Below are 16,076 nucleotides of genomic sequence, written 5' to 3'. Positions count from 1 at the left end.
CTTCTGATTTTTAATGAGAATACTATTTTGCGGGCCCCTTTCCCTTTACTCATTCTTATCCATCCGTTTCCATATCTCCACTCTTCAATCTTCTATTGCCAATATTCATTAATATTTAAAGATTTTTATTTAAATAGTACATTTTCAATTTTTGTATAATAACTCTCTTTTGGTATAATTAAACGAATTAAGAATTAAAGCTTAATTAATTGTACCCATTAAACTAAAAATTATATCCTATTTTTAATTAGTTTATTTTAAACTAATTTTTAATTAAAAGTAGCAAGCAATATGAAAATACACTAACACTTTTAGAAAAAAAATCATCTTCATAATAAATAAATATAATTGTATATAATAAGTAAACTAATAGTTAGGGCTTTCTTTATATAATTAAATCAAAATTAAATTTTATATACAATTGCATCTAATCAAAATATTCTTATTTAATTTTAAAAAATCAAAAATATATTTAAAACAATCGTAATACTCCTTTGTAATTTTTACTTACAATTTGTAAAATAATAATTTATATCTTAAAATTAAAGTAATAAATGAATGTTGTCCGGATAGCAAATGATTGGAAATAGCAAAAATCAATATCCATATTAATAGGCAGGAAAGATATTTTGGGCTGAATCTTCCTCTATATATGCCACCAAATAAAAGCCACCCAAAAGCACTAAAAACACAAACAGAGAAGAGATATAATTGAAAGAAAAGAAAAATGGTTCTGCTAGAGAAACTTTGGGATGATGTAGTGGCCGGACCTCAACCGGAACGTGGCCTTGGCCGGCTGAGGAAGATCACAACCACCCCACCCTTGTCCACCAAAGGTAAAAACAGTTAGCTTTTGCATTTCATCATTTGTATTGTGGACATTTAAGTTTGTCACTCTGAAATTGAATCTTTTCATTAGATGAGGCTTCATCAATGGCGATGCCGACGAGTCCGACGACACCTGGGACACCATCGACGCCGGTGTCGGCTCGTAGGGACAACGTGTGGAGGAGCGTGTTCAATCCAGGTAGCAACCTTGCAACCAAAGGTATTGGCGCTGAAGTTTTCGACAAGCCTCAACCTAACTCTCCTACTGTTTATGACTGGTTCGTACAGATTTTTTTTTCTTGTTCAGTTATTTGCATGCATGCTTGCTTGGATAATTGGATATATATAAGTGGGACTTTGATTTTGCTTTTTGGATGTTTGTGATCCCCATCTGTTTGGTTGCTGAGAAAATTAATCATAGAAGAGTCGTATATAAATATTAACCAGGTGTTTTGGAATTTGGATTCTTTTTAATATATAGTACTAAAATGATGAATTTTTCAAAAAGGAAGCCTCAAAAACTTTCCTGTTTGTGTGTGTTTTTTTTTCTAACGTTTTCTCAGCAACCAAACGGAGGCTCAGAGACAGATCATGCAGGAAAACTTGGCTCTTTGTTTGGTAGCTGCGTGGAAATAACAGTATGCTGTAATTATTACACTAATCCATTTATAAGCTTTTATTTTTAATTATTCTTGTTTATTTACTATAAGATGATAAATAACCAAAGATTAATTAGGGTAATTTGCATGGATCTAATTTCTGGGTGTTAACTAAAATTTAAGAAGAAAGTTTGGTTCGGATGGGATGGGATGCAGGCTTTACAGCGGGGAGACCCGGAGCAAGCATCACCGCTGATTGGGCGATGGCTGACGGCGGCGGAGGGTAGCAAAACCACTAGCAGAAGGTTGCTGCTACTGAAGGAGCAGGATTTGCATGTAAATATATATATATATATATATCGTCCTTTTTAAAAGTTTTTCAATGGGTCAATTAAGTATAGTAGTAGTAAGTAAGATGTTTAAAAGAGTAAGCGGCAGCGCAGGGTGGTCGATGACCTTATGTCATTCAAGATTCCGGCCGTGAGCGGCGGCAGCTGCTGCTATATTAAATTATTATTAAATAAAGGGAAGGGGTATTGTACGAATGATGTTGCGTTAGTATGTGATTGGAACATCAATTTATTAATTAATTTTGGGTTTTTAACATGATGTGAGTGGATTGCATTATTGAGGTAAGAAAAGTGGATAAGGATGAAGGTGGTGTGGTGAGGTGGCGGGGACCTATTTGCTTACCCATTTCATCACAACCTTTGAAAATTCACCAAATTAATATATTAACTCAAAATTAAAACTTCAAATTCATGTTATTTAGTAGTAAATATTATCTGAATCAATATTATAATATATCCAAAAATTCAAATTTTAAGTTAAAGTCTCATAATGACTATTTAATATAATTGGTAATTGATAGGTCCTTTTCTTTGAATTTCTCCCCCACCTTTTGTCCTTTTTCTTCCGTAATTCGTAAACCAACCCTACTTGAATTAATAGATTTTCGTTTTTAAGTAGAAATATTAAATTTGTGTTTAAGTCCCTATACTTTGTGTTCATTTAAATTTTAAGTCTAATTGTCAGCACCATCAAATTTATGTTCATTACAACATCATTTTTTGTTACATGGTTATTAAGTGAATTTTCTTTTATTTCAAAATGTCACACAAGTAAATTTAATAGAAGAATTTTATCGATGTTGTTTGAATTTTGAATTTGAAAATTAAGTGATTAAATTCTTGTAAATAAAAATTAAAGGACTAAATTCTAAGAAGGATAGTTTAACCTTAAGCTAAATTCGTTTTAGTTTGTTTTGTTTAAATCAAATAAATTTTACTAATAATTAAATTAATTTATTTTTGAACATTAAAATAAATTAAGAAATCCTAGAAATTTATTTTTGAACATTAAAATTTTTTCCGAATCAAATCGAGTTTTACTCACCCTTACTAACAATATACCAAATATTATTTCTAATTTTATTATGAATAAACAACACAAATATTATTGTAAACCGACTTAATTGGTCCTGAAATTGGCACTTCCTCTTAAATTGATAGTTATATATATATATATATATATATATATATATATATTAATTTCATACATGAATATTTTTGTTTTAGGTTCACTATTTTGGTAGGGAGAATTCATGGTACATCGGTATTAAGTCTGAGACTTTGGCAATCTGGGAGGATGTATAATAATGATGGTGCCATCATCTGATTTTCTTTAATGAAAAACAAATATATATATATATATATATAAATAGTAAAAGTTATATTATAAATGCGTTTAAGCTATTATTGTTTAACTTGATAAAAGAACATGAAATTATTAATTGAAAATTCAATCCATGTGTGGATAAAAATCTAGATTAGATATTTATTTTTCAATATCTTGATTGGATATTTTAAACAAACATGATGTAAAAAACATACTAACAAATAAAAAAAAAAGGATGAAACAAATACAATATAAAATTAAATTGAAAGAGAAATGGAGGTGACTTTTGGGACATAAAATAATGATAGATGTCATTATTTTAGGTCTTACTAGTCATTCAAGGATCCCCCTTGTATAAGTTAATATCTCCCGATCTTTGGCTCTTTGCAAAAGCAAGGCAAGACAAGGCTTTGGCAATTTCCATTTACCATCAATATTATTATACTGATTTATTTTTAAACAATCTAATACCAATTCTTAATTTTAAAAATCAAAATTCAATCTCTAATAAATTCTAAAACAGTACACTGTAAGGAGAATTAAGGTAATAATAGCTTCTTCTTTTTTGTTCTAGTAATAATAGCTTGTGTTGGTTATTAAAAATGACAATGGTTAATAAATAAATTTAATGATTGCAATCCTTTTATGCATATCTGCTTCCAAATGCGACTGATACTTGGTTTACTACTCCTAAACTACCCCCCTCCCCCGCTTGCATGTGATAAACTACTCGAGTTCAACCATGGCAACAATCAAAACCAAAATGTATTCAGATTCCTTATATTAACACCCTCTCTCTCTATGTATATACGTATATGTATATTCATACACAAATATATTGTAACAGCAACGGGAAACATCTTGCTCTTGTCTGACAAGGCTGGCACTAAACTTGACATTGTCCATTTCTATTCTCCTTTTTCTGATATGCAAGAATCTGAAAAATAACACAAACCAAATGTATAAAATTTTGTAACATAAGTATGTGCACGGCATATCTATGTGCATGTATTAGCATACTTTCGGATACAATGATTGTGAAAGTATGAACATTTATACATTTATTCTAAGAGGAGGAGCTTACCAAATGGCTATGACTGGAAGTTTGGCGTCCAAGTCCACCCAAAGTTTCTTCCTCTTTTAAAACTTCCAACTTATCTCTGACTGATTCAACTAAACCGGGCTTGGTAATCTTATAGGTTGACATGTTGGCCGTAGAATATAACTCTTTTACCAGGTATATTTCAATTTCACTGGCTTGTAAAGCAGTTTGAAGAGCTACATACTAGGTAAGATGTCAATTAAGAATTAGTTTTCCGCTTGTCTGAATGGACTGGTTTTAAATGAGCAAAGAGGTTTCTGATCGAAGAATAACTACCTGGCACAGGTGTCTAACCAACAACGTAGGCCTGCAGCAAAGGTAAGGCCTCTGTAAACAGGGTATTCTTTGTTCATCAATTGAAACAAGCATCAGGTGGATATCCAACTGAAAGAAAATAAGAAAATCAGTAATCCAAACATTGCAGCAAGTGACAACTCAATACTAGATGATAATCTGGAATAACATTAATGATCATCTCATGAACTTGGAAGGCAATGAAAATAATATTTTTGACTCAGTAAGGTGCATAATTTGGCGTAACTGAAGCCATAAATGAGATTGCTGACTCTTTACCAGGGTAGACTACATAAAGATCACAACCAAAAATTAAACTTTACCTCATCATCCTTCTCCTCTAGGTTCTGGAGACAATCCACCAACTTTGGGAGGCGGCTGTTTCGGGCTTTCTTTCCATTTCCACCACTCAAACTGCCATGTCTTGTGTTACTGCGCATGCCGCCTGCTCCCCAATGAAGCCTTTCGGAGAGGCCATTAAGAGCTGCAAACAAGCCCAAGGATTCTCTGTTAACTTCAGAATCATTTTCATCACCACTCAAACTGCCATGTGCTGTGTGACTGCGAATACCGCTTGCTCCCAAGTGAAGCCTTTCTGAGGGACTAAGTGCAGCAGATACACCCAAGGATTCTCTATTCACTTCAGAATCATTTTCGTCACCAACCCCGTCTGCACTAGCAGCTGATGAAGGCTGAGAACACCGACCCTCCCATCTCTTCAATCTCTTTGGTTTGACCTCAGTAAGATCCTCATCGGCCAAAGATGAACCCGTGCTTCCATTTTCATTGGCATCCTCATTATTATCAGACTCTTGAGGTTCAGAAGCTCGATATTTTCTCCTTTGATAGCGGCAGTTTGATCTCCTTATAGTTGCAGACGCATTGGCTTTAACTGTTCGCTTCCTACCCAGAACTTCTAATTGCCGATGCAAGGTCTGGGTGATTGAAGCTTGGATCTGATGCAAATTATCTCAGATTATAATTTACTTAATCGTCTTTAATTATTTTTAAGAAAGGGAGTACTAGACACATGAATGCATTTTGACTCAAATGATAGTTTGAATTAGCATACAGGTAAATAGACCAAATTAAACTAGAAATCTGATGCTTCACCTGTTTATTCCGAGCTTTCTCCTCCTCATGCAAAGTCAATTCCTAAGCCACATAGTGTTGAATTGTTTGAGCTTTCATAATAGCATAGAAAATAAGATTCCAAAGTGCACTCAGAGATCAACCTAATTATTATACCTCTTCCTCATGTTTTTCTATATCTGGATATAAGGCTGCGATTAGGGAATCATAGTTAGGATCATCTCTCAAAGACCGGCGACTAGCACAATGTGTGCGGCAAGCAGGGCATTCATTGTTCCTGCCATTAGATTCAAGAAACATTATCAAGAATAAATAGCTTTTAAGCTCAGAAGTAACTGTTACAACCAGGTCAGGATATCCAGTCCATGTTTCAGTGAACTAGTGAGAATAATGGAATAGTTTTAACATACCCCATGCGCATAGATTTGTCAATGCATTCTCTACAGAAGCGATGTAAGCATTCCATTACAGTTCTAGTTTTGCGAATGATCCCTTAATTGGACAAAAGAAAAAGGTTAATGAAAATTTTGTCAGCATAAGTTGATGCTTATGTGCTATACACTAATGTTATTTAAACAAGTAAAAATGCAAAAGACGAAGCATAGTCCTTGTTCTAAGTGATGTCTTGTGTAAGAATTGATTCCATTTTTCAGATATGTTGAGCGATCTAATAACATGGACACCTCATGATATTGTAGATAATGGGAAAGCTATACAAAAAATTTTAACAAAATCAAATGTAGCAAAAGAATAACAAAAGACTCAAGTGCCTACCCATTAGGACTTGATTCACTGACCGCCAAAAACTGAATCCAAAACACATGAAAATTCAGGAATTGTAGCCATTTCATGACTTGATATTTACACATCAGATATGCCAAAAAGAACATGCATCAGTACTGAAGAATACTTATCTTTCTTCATAGACTGAGAGCTAAGCTAGTATCGGAACTTTAAATGCATTTAAGGTAAGTATATTGAGATAACTTTCGTCAATATACATGCATGGAGTTTGGAAAAAAGTACAACCATGAGATAGCTATATTGTAAGATGAACTGTAAGAGTTCAAAAAGGAAATGCTAATAAGTCAATTACCACGAAGAATGTAGCCAGCAAAATAAAATTAACATATTAAACAAAAAATCAGTAAAGAAAATACCCAGGCAGATTGGGCACTGTACTTCCTTACGTACGTCAGATAATTTTACTATAACATAACTGCAATGAAACACAAGGGAAAAAACAGTTAGCTTATTATGCAGTTAACAAGCAACATATAGGCCACCACACTATTTCTCTTTTCATACTCAGAATAACTGTAAAAACATTTTGCCAGATATGGGAACTTTAAATACACTGGACTAATTGTACAACGTGCCTTTTCAGAATTAAACATTAAAAAGTAAATCAGTAGACATCCTTTAAAGTAATTAGGTTTCATTCTTAAACCTGTTTAACCAGATTTCTATTTCACAGGATTATGTATTCATGCATAAATTAAACATGTCATAAAGACATACACTACAAGTTACTGCACTATTACCTGTTTAACCAGAATTCTATTTCACAGGACTATGTATTCATGCATAAATTAAACATGTCATAAAGACATAAACTACAAGTTACTGCACTATTACTTGGCAATTTCACACAGAGCTCTTATCAAAACTTCAAGCATTATGGTCACTGCAGAAAAGAGGAAAAATATGGGGACGAAAAAGAGAAAAGTAGCATTTATAGACAAATACTCCCTTTCTCAAGTGAATCTTTTACAACGAAAGAACCCAAATCATCCAAGGACATCATTTTATGTCATTTGACAGAAGCATCTCATATGATGGATGAATTATTACTCTTGAAAATGCTGCTTACTACAAAAGTAAGAGTGAGTTGCTTAAATCATCATCTAAGGATAAATTTCTTACATTCAATCTAACCAATCAAGGTACTCCAAACTTTGGAGCTTCCGACAAGCACAATAAATTACATTAAATTCCTCGACAATCAAAATTCAAAGAAAGGCATTATCTGGAAGGTTAATTTACCACTGTCATTCAGAAAGCAGGCAAATAAGAAAAGTCTATCAATGGGGTGACCTGGACAATTGGATATCCTATGGTACATCTGTGAAACTTCACTCAAAATGACTTATAGATGAGAACTTCTGAATATTTAAAGAGAAAAAAAGGAATCCCAACATTAGCAACTCAGGAAGTGGTTAGTAGTTAGCAAAAGTATTCAATACATTTGACAATGCCAACATTTTGACAAGATGATCAATAGTGACACCATCGTTGTAAAATATTTGCAACTGTAAGTGTTGGTGCAGCCAAAGTACTCCAACAGTATAGTAGTATCGTGCAATGGTCATATAGAGAGCAAGAGAAAGATCGATCCCAGAATCAAGCAGAGACAGCTTGACCCAAGCGGTAAAGCCTCCCTTTTCCCAACTAAATGAAAGCCTCGTAAGTCCTAAAGTTGGTCAACAACCTTCACCTGAAGTTACAACCCTGAAAATGCCTAAAAATTACATGGAGAAACCAAATCCCAGTGACACAAAGCTAGAAGTATTTATACAACCATGAAAATACTCTCGTGCAAACCAGGGTAGGATTAACTCGGGAAGACCTCAAGTCAAAACTCCAAGCAGTTTTACTGAAAAACAAGCGTACCCATCTAAAAATAAAGCAAGGAAAGTGCAACCAATCGGGAAATATAAAGGAAGTTGGAAGGCTCATGAATATACATGTGGAGGAAGTTTGAATGTCAGCAGAAAGTAAACCCAGAAGCACTAACTTTCGTTTTAAAGTGCAACAATGAAACCATGCAGCAGATCGCCAAAAACAGAACAAATGCCCCCGCCATTGAATGCATTAAGGTTTAAAAACAGTTTAAAACAAAATAGTAACGAACAAAACATAGCAAATCGAAACAGAAGTAGTAAAAAAGAGACTTACTCTTGTTCATTCTCGTTACAAGGACAAGGGCAGCGATCAGATTCTGTGCAAAACCCAAAGCAATACTTGAATAACAAAAACAAACAAAACAAAAACCGGGTCGTATTGATTATCGAAAATCACAAAGTTGCTTAGGCGTACCATCAGCAGCATCTTCGGTTTCTACGGGGTGTTGTTCATGGTTGTTAATACTCTGATCGAGAAGCAGGAGATCGCTGCCTTCTGGTGTGAAGACGGCTTCGGAAGAAGGCTTCTGAGCCGGCATTTCTTTCTTGTTTCTTCTCCACCCACACCCCTTCTCTGTTTCTGTAGGAAACATGAAAGAAGTAATCAAAGGAAGGAAGAAAGGGGATTGGAAAGGGAATTGTGAGAGTAAAGAGGGAGAAAGTAGAATGAAAATGGTGGAGAAACGATGAATGTGTGCTTGAATTTTCTTGGCTTACCTTACCTTGGCTTTGGCTTTTTCTTTGGGATCTTATTTTTTGTTGTGCAATGTTTGACGAGCAGCGAATGGGTAGAGAGAAAGAAAGGTTTATGCTGCTCCCGGCTTTTCTTTTAACAGATTTACTATTTATATTTTATTTATTTATTTATTATACGTACTTGTTCTGTATACGGTATATTACATACTAATTTTTTTATTTTTTATTTTTATTCCTATAATTGAAGAAAAAAACCTTATGATTATTTTTTTAAGAAAATATTATTATTAATAATAACAATAAACAATAATAATACAAAGACATGGAACATAATACAAATTAATGCACAAATGTCATGTTCACAAAATAATTTCAAAAAAGAAAAAGTCAAACTGTTAATAACTGCAACACTAGAATAATTTAGAAACAAATAAAAAATGCATCAACTTGATCAAAATTGCTAAAATTTGCATCCTACCCTCACCATCATCAAATTAACATGATAATGAACAATGATCAACCAATAAAAAGTTACCAAAAGCTTAAGAGACTCACTGAATCAATGATGCACAAAAGCTCAAATATCAAACTATCTATCTTCCTTATCATCTCTAATCTATTGTCATCATTATGATTTACAATGATAAAACTCTTCAAGAATGGGTTACTAATAAATCTAGTAGCACCCTTATATTTGTAAATATCACATATATATCAAAATATGATTAAAAATTAGTAAAATAAAATTATATATGCTTTCAAAAAAACCTAGTGGGCAAAACAAAAGCCAAAAAATGTGGACAAAATAAAACTTGAACTATAAACATAAAATCACGAAATTGTAGACAAAATCACGTAATGTGGATTGAAATTAAAACTAAATAAAACTAAAAAGAAATGTTGAAGAATAGCAACCAACAACCACTAAAGTTTTCTTTAAAAAAACTCTATTATATTACATTTTGCGTTTAATGTTTCTCGATAATTTTTCTTATTCATTATTTTAGTCAAATGGTATTTTTTAATTAATTAATGGTATTTATAACTTGTTTAAAAAATTATCAAACAAATTAGGATGAGAAAAACTTAGGAAAATTAAAACCGATTTGAAGGATAATGTTAGATTCGTTTTATCGGGTTTTTTTTTAATTCTCTTTAGTTTCTATTCCAATAATAATTTTTTTAATATTACTCGAAAAACAATTTAATGTATTTCATGGGTTCAATTTGATTTTAGTTATAGGGAGATTTGGAAAAATAGGCTAGGGCCAAAATTCAGCTTGTGCTAATCTCATCGGGCAAATATGCAACCTTAAAAAAAATTAAGGGTAAATTACATCAATAGTCACTAAATTTTGGTTAAGATAATAAAACAATCACTAAACTTTGAAAAGTTACAACTTGATTACTAAATTTTAGAAAAAAATAACAAACCAGTCTTAGTAACCATTTCCGTTACAGACGTAATGGAGACGTTGATGTGGCACGTTAACTACCCACGTTGGACGTTAACTAGCCACGGTGGAAACCCAATTTAAGAATCCTAGTTGTTGGAAGAAGAAGAAGAAAAAGAAGAAGAAAAGAAATGGAGATAACCCACTGTTGATTTGAGTTTTCTCTTTCATTTTCTCTATTAATTTTCTCAACATCCAAACACTGGAGAGTTTAGCCCTCTACTGCTCTTTCACCACCGCCGCCACCACCACCACCACCACCACCACCACCACTCTTTTCTCACTTAATCTCGACGTTTTCCTCCATTTCTACTCTAAACCCATATCCAAATCGTCCCTGTCGTCCATTTTCCAGCCATCTTCTACATTTCTCGCCTTCTGATCCCCTCTCAATTCTCTCTTGTTTTCCCCTTTTCCCAAAACGAAGAAACCCTTTACTTTTCCTTACCGGTGCCATTTCTCAAAACGAAAATTTCTCTTCTTCCGTCCCTACAAGGAGCTAAACTCCTCCCTTTCCTCATCTCAATTTCAATAGGCAATAACAGTAAGGGAATAAAAATAAGAATAGTGAGAGAGTAAGAACTTGAGAAACCCTTTGGTGCTTTAATGGAAATAGAAGCAAAAGACAAAAGATGACCGTTGCTGCCATAGATGTAACCCTTAACCCATCTCCGTCACCAGATTAGGGTTACGGAGCATTACCATACAATTGGGAATCATTTATCTATATAACATTAAAATAAGTACATGACATTCAAAACATATCAATCATAGGCATTTTGTTCCTAAATCGAGCCTTCGAGGCCCTAAAAATAGCTTTGAGGCAATTCGGGACAAATTTGAAACAAATTAAAAGTTGTAAGAAAAAATTATAAAAATTAGAAAATAGGGGTCAGACAGTCGTATGGCCAGGCCATGTGAAACTACCCCAGGCCGTGTAACTTTTGAACAAAGGACACATGGCCGTGTCCCAGCCAGTGTCCTCACTCGTGTAACTCACTGAGTAGCCGTACACACCTGTGTCCCAGGCCGTGTGCTAGGCCGTGTAACTCTCTAAGTTGCCACACATACCTTTTTGCCTGGCCGTGTAACTCTCTAAGTTGCCTACACGTTCGTGTGTCAGGCCATGTGTCTCACACGGTCATGTGACAACTCGTGTCCCAAGCCGTGTGAACCTAAAATTTTACCTAAAATTAAGCCATTTCATAACCAATTCATGCATAACTAACCCATCCATTTATGCACACTTTCAAGGGACCTAATCATCATTCAAATACACATAATCATGCCATTTCAAACAACCTAATTCATCTAACCAATGTACCATTCAAAGGTACCACAAATACATCAAAACATTACATACCAAAACAAGCCAACATTACCTTCATTCATGCATAAAATCTAGTTCAAACACTTACCAAAACTTATCATAAATAACCATTTTCAAGTCATCATAAAATACCGAAAAGGAACCTTATATACAAGCATTTGAAAGTGCCCAAAATGACAATACTTGGTGAAGCATTAAAGCACACCAAACTAAACACAACCTTCAAGGCATAAACTTACCAAGACACCATTGCAAAACATCCTATACATTTCAAAACCACATATTTATCTATATATATATGCCACTACCCTAGGAGATACAAAAACTACCAACTTAGATGGATTGTGTGAGCCGGTTGATTGATCCTTCCAAAACGGCAACAAGGATTATCTACAAAAAAATCCACAAGGATCGATAAACTTACATAACTTAGTAAAGACAAAGTATAACATTTAATCTAAATACAATTAGACACAATTCATATACTATTTGATTCAGGGTTACCAAAGTATAAACAGGGCAGTATGTGCGTTTAGGGGTACCCAAGTACAAACAGGGGCACGTTTGTGCATTCAGGGGTATCGAAGTATAAACAGGGGCACGTATGTGCATTTAAGGGTATCGAAGTACAAACAGGGGCACGTATGTGCATTTAGGGGTACCGAACTACAAATAAAGGCATGTATGTGCATTCATAAATAATTATCTATAAACATATTAACTAAAGAATAATAATATAAGATTACAAGTCGAACGTTATTTACGTATTGAAATACTATGGACTTACCTATGATTTAATTCCGGTCAATACAGAGGGACTGTTCCGCTATTTTCCCTTTTCCTCGATTGTTGTCTCTTTGATTCAAATCTTGATCTATATAATAATTAAACACAATACTTTAGTCTCATACACATTTCACATTCCATTCAATGCATATGACCCTTAACTTTTCATTAATTACACATTTTCCCTAAACTTTTACAACTTTTACAATTTAGTCCTCTAACCCGAAAATCATCAAATTAACCATTTTCTAAGAATCAAATTATAGCCGAATATACTAGGTCATTTAGCAGTCCATATTATACATTAAATTCACTATCAAACCTTGAAATTTTGACATTTTAACAATTCAATCCTTAAATCAAAATCTAACAAAAATCACTTCACAAAACAACCAAATACCATAATCAAAGCTTCAAACACATAGCTATCATCAAAATCATTCAAGATTCATCATGGTAACTTCTAAAATTTTTAACAGACTAAAAAACGAAGGTACGAGTTAGCTGGACCTAGTTGCAACGATCTAAAAAACATAAAAATTACAAGAAACAGGTTTAAAATGGACTTACATGTAAGAAATTATTGATGGCCAAACTTCAAACCTTAAAAATGGTGTTCCTTCTCTTTCATATTTAGCATCCAAGTCTTTTTAGGAAGATGATGTTCTTTTATTTTTATTTTACTTAAATTTAATTACTAAATTACAATTTCACCCTTTAGTAAAACATTAATCATCTAACTATTTAATTACTTAAATTTAATTACTAAATTACAATTTTGCCCTTTACTAAACACAAGCCTACAATCGTCCATTAAGATATAACATGGTATAATTACCATATAAGTCCTATTAAACTATTTGATCATCTAAACGCAAAAAGTACTAAGTTTTGCACCTTTTTCAATTTAGTCTTTTTTCTTTAATTAACCTAAATGATAAAATTTCTTAACCAAATTTTAATACAACTTTAGTGACTCTGTAAATATTCTATAAATAATGTCGAAACCATTTTTTGAATTTTGAAAAACGGGGATCAACTTTGAAAATGAAATGGGAGTCGCCACCGATCTTTTATCGAGGTGTGATCGGTTCACCATTAAAAATGATTTTGGTCTGCAAAATTTGAGAAAACAAGTTCGGGAGTCGGTTATGCACGAGGAAGGATTAGCACCCTCATGACGCCCAAAATTGGTACCAGATTGATTTGTTTAATGTCTTAGGGTCGAAATTTTGAAAAGGTTTTAAAATACGATCCTTTGAAGTTTAAGTTTGAATAAACCAAATTGAATAATAAGACGCACTTATTTTGACGAAATAAATTGCCACACTCAGTGAGTTAGGGTGCAACAATTCAATCGTCAAAATTAAACATGTCTTTTTATTTTTTTAATTTTAAAATTCATGGATTTCGAGAAGGTTATTTGGTCATTTAAGTCAAACGAGAAATTAGAATCCAGTAAGTTAGGGTTCAATTTCTCGAAATTCCAAAACATCAAACATTGCCTTTATTTTAAAATCAAGATAACAAAATATCATATCCAGTAAGTTAGGATCCCACATTTTGAAATCTAAAGGATTTTATTTTAAAATTGTATGAAATGAATACTTGATGATATAAATTCATCGAGAAGAATTGAAGCCCAGTAAGTTAGGGCACAATTCTCTCGAGAACTATTAAACACCAAGCCCTTTTTTAGGAATTTTGAAGTGAAACGATTATAATGTTTTAATGAAATGCAATTCTTACAAACAATATAATTGAATGGCAATATATAATGCAATAAAAGATAAATAGTAATCTAAATTTACATTAAAGAGCAACCAAATGTATAATTCATCCATATTGATAATTAAAAATTCCTAAAGATGCCTTGATTTAAACAATAAAATAAAATGAAGATAATAATTAACATGAGGATTTCAAAACAAATTTAAAATACAATGATAAGTTAAATGTTAAAATAAGGTTAAAAATGATGAGTTAAGATATCAATTAATTTATCTAAAAACTTTTATAGACAACATTAGATATGAGAAAATAATTTTAAAATGGGTAACAATGATTATGATAATATTAGCCAATCTTAAAAGATATTAAAAATAATGAATTATTAAAAATTATTTATTTAAAAAGAATTTGGAAGCAAAATTAAATACATAAACATTTTTGAAATCGAGAACAATAATCGACAACATTTAAATCAAAGTTTAAATAAAATTAAAATAATAAGAGGAAACAAAATTAAATAAAATACGATAAGCTTATAGTATTAATATATAATGAATTTAAAATATAAAATACGGACTAAAATAATAATTTATTACATTTTAAACTATAATAATAATAAATTTAAACATTATTAAAATTAAATACTATAAGTAATATTAAAATCTATAATATGTGAAGGTAGGATTAGTTATATATATATAAAAAAATATTATTGAAAATAAAAAAAGAATTTCTATTAAATCGAAATTTATTTCAAAACTGAGGGACTGATCGAGCAATTAAGCGCAAACACTAAAATAATTACAATCAACCACATAAAACGGTACCGTTTCAATTTGGATCCAGACGTAAATAGAGTAAAGTGTAAGGTACAAATTACAAATAAATAAAAGAAATCAAATCGCGATTCTATTAAACATGAAGGAGCCTGCCGAATAAATAAACCAAGCGACCCATGATGCACGGATCCTTCCCGGATCGGGTCACCGTTGCATCGGGTATTCAGAACAGTGTCGTTTCGGAGTGATTGGATTGACTCTAAACGACAGCGTTTAATGACCTTTCTTTTAAACTAAAATAAACCCTAAATAAGCTAGCATCTACATTAAAAGCAAGCATAAACTAAAAAAACTCTGCGCCGGTCCAGGTACCGTGGGTATTTGAGCAGTCGCCGACCTCAGCCCATACTCCGATGGCGACGGAGAGAGCTGGGATCGCGCCACCAGGTATGTTTTTCCCCTTTTATTTATCACTTTCTCACCTAAATACTGACTATTGAACGCAGAAAAGAAAAAAGAAAACTGAATAGCCGAAAAAATGGAGAAAAGAAACTAGGGAATCACTTTTTTCTATTTGATTTTTTTTGTATTCCCAATGAGTATATTGAATGTGTAAATCTGTTACAGTGTTCGAATCGGTCTTCTTATAGCCCAATTTACAGAAAAATAATGAGAATAAAAAAGAAGGGTTCCCCTATTCTGTTCTTTTCCTATTTGCTGCTGCTTCCGTGTGTTTTTTTTGTAGGTATTCGGCCAGCTTGGAGGTACGGAGGTGGCTGTACAGAGGCGCGCGTGGCTGGGAGGCGTGGTGGTGCACGTGCGGGAAGAGCCTGACCTGCCTGCGGTGCGAATTGTTCCAGAAACCCTAGGGTTTCTGAATGTTTCAAGTAGATAGGCCACTTCAAGTTGGGCTAGTGTTTGGGTCTAGTGTTGGGTTATTCGGGTTTGGGTATTGCTAATGTATTTTGGGTTAGGGTAGAGTTGGGCCTGTAATTGGTTAACAATTTGTAAATGGACATTTAAA

The 16,076-nt window shown here is 32.9% G+C and overlaps 2 protein-coding genes across 5 annotated transcripts; one reads left to right on the top strand and one right to left on the bottom strand.

The window, feature by feature from the left end:
* Nucleotides 1-656: 656 nt before the first annotated feature.
* Nucleotides 657-2,031, top strand: LOC105773039 (auxin-repressed 12.5 kDa protein). 2 transcript variants are annotated; one of them, XM_012594635.2, is made up of 4 exons: nt 657-836; nt 920-1,106; nt 1,392-1,473; nt 1,644-2,031. In XM_012594635.2, exons 1-3 carry the CDS (start codon nt 728-730, stop codon nt 1,462-1,464), a joined length of 369 nt encoding a protein of 122 aa, XP_012450089.1. In that variant the 5' UTR covers nt 657-727; the 3' UTR covers nt 1,465-1,473; nt 1,644-2,031. The 2 variants fall into 2 exon arrangements, with proteins under 2 accessions (XP_012450089.1, XP_012450091.1); XM_012594637.2 differs by lacking the exon at nt 1,392-1,473 and having other exon boundaries at nt 664-836.
* A 1,828-nt stretch (nt 2,032-3,859) lies between these two features.
* On the bottom strand, nt 3,860-9,098 carry LOC105773037 (putative E3 ubiquitin-protein ligase RING1a). 3 transcript variants are annotated; one of them, XM_012594634.1, is made up of 12 exons: nt 8,994-9,098; nt 8,692-8,856; nt 8,551-8,593; nt 6,753-6,811; nt 6,003-6,084; nt 5,749-5,869; nt 5,614-5,655; nt 5,072-5,456; nt 4,824-4,984; nt 4,483-4,590; nt 4,189-4,389; nt 3,860-4,041 (listed from the first exon to the last, which is right to left on the bottom strand). In XM_012594634.1, exons 2-12 carry the CDS (start codon nt 8,813-8,815, stop codon nt 3,991-3,993), a joined length of 1,377 nt encoding a protein of 458 aa, XP_012450088.1. In that variant the 5' UTR covers nt 8,816-8,856; nt 8,994-9,098; the 3' UTR covers nt 3,860-3,990. The 3 variants fall into 3 exon arrangements, with proteins under 3 accessions (XP_012450088.1, XP_012450086.1, XP_012450087.1); XM_012594632.1 differs by having other exon boundaries at nt 4,824-5,456; XM_012594633.1 differs by having other exon boundaries at nt 4,824-5,456; nt 8,999-9,091.
* Between the last annotated feature and the right edge of the window lie 6,978 nt (nt 9,099-16,076).

Source organism: Gossypium raimondii, chromosome 6, assembly GCF_025698545.1.
Source record: "Gossypium raimondii isolate GPD5lz chromosome 6, ASM2569854v1, whole genome shotgun sequence".
NCBI lineage: Eukaryota > Viridiplantae > Streptophyta > Magnoliopsida > Malvales > Malvaceae > Gossypium > Gossypium raimondii.
The sequence above is the reverse complement of the archived record's forward strand: the minus strand, read 5'-3'. Positions and strand labels throughout refer to the sequence as shown.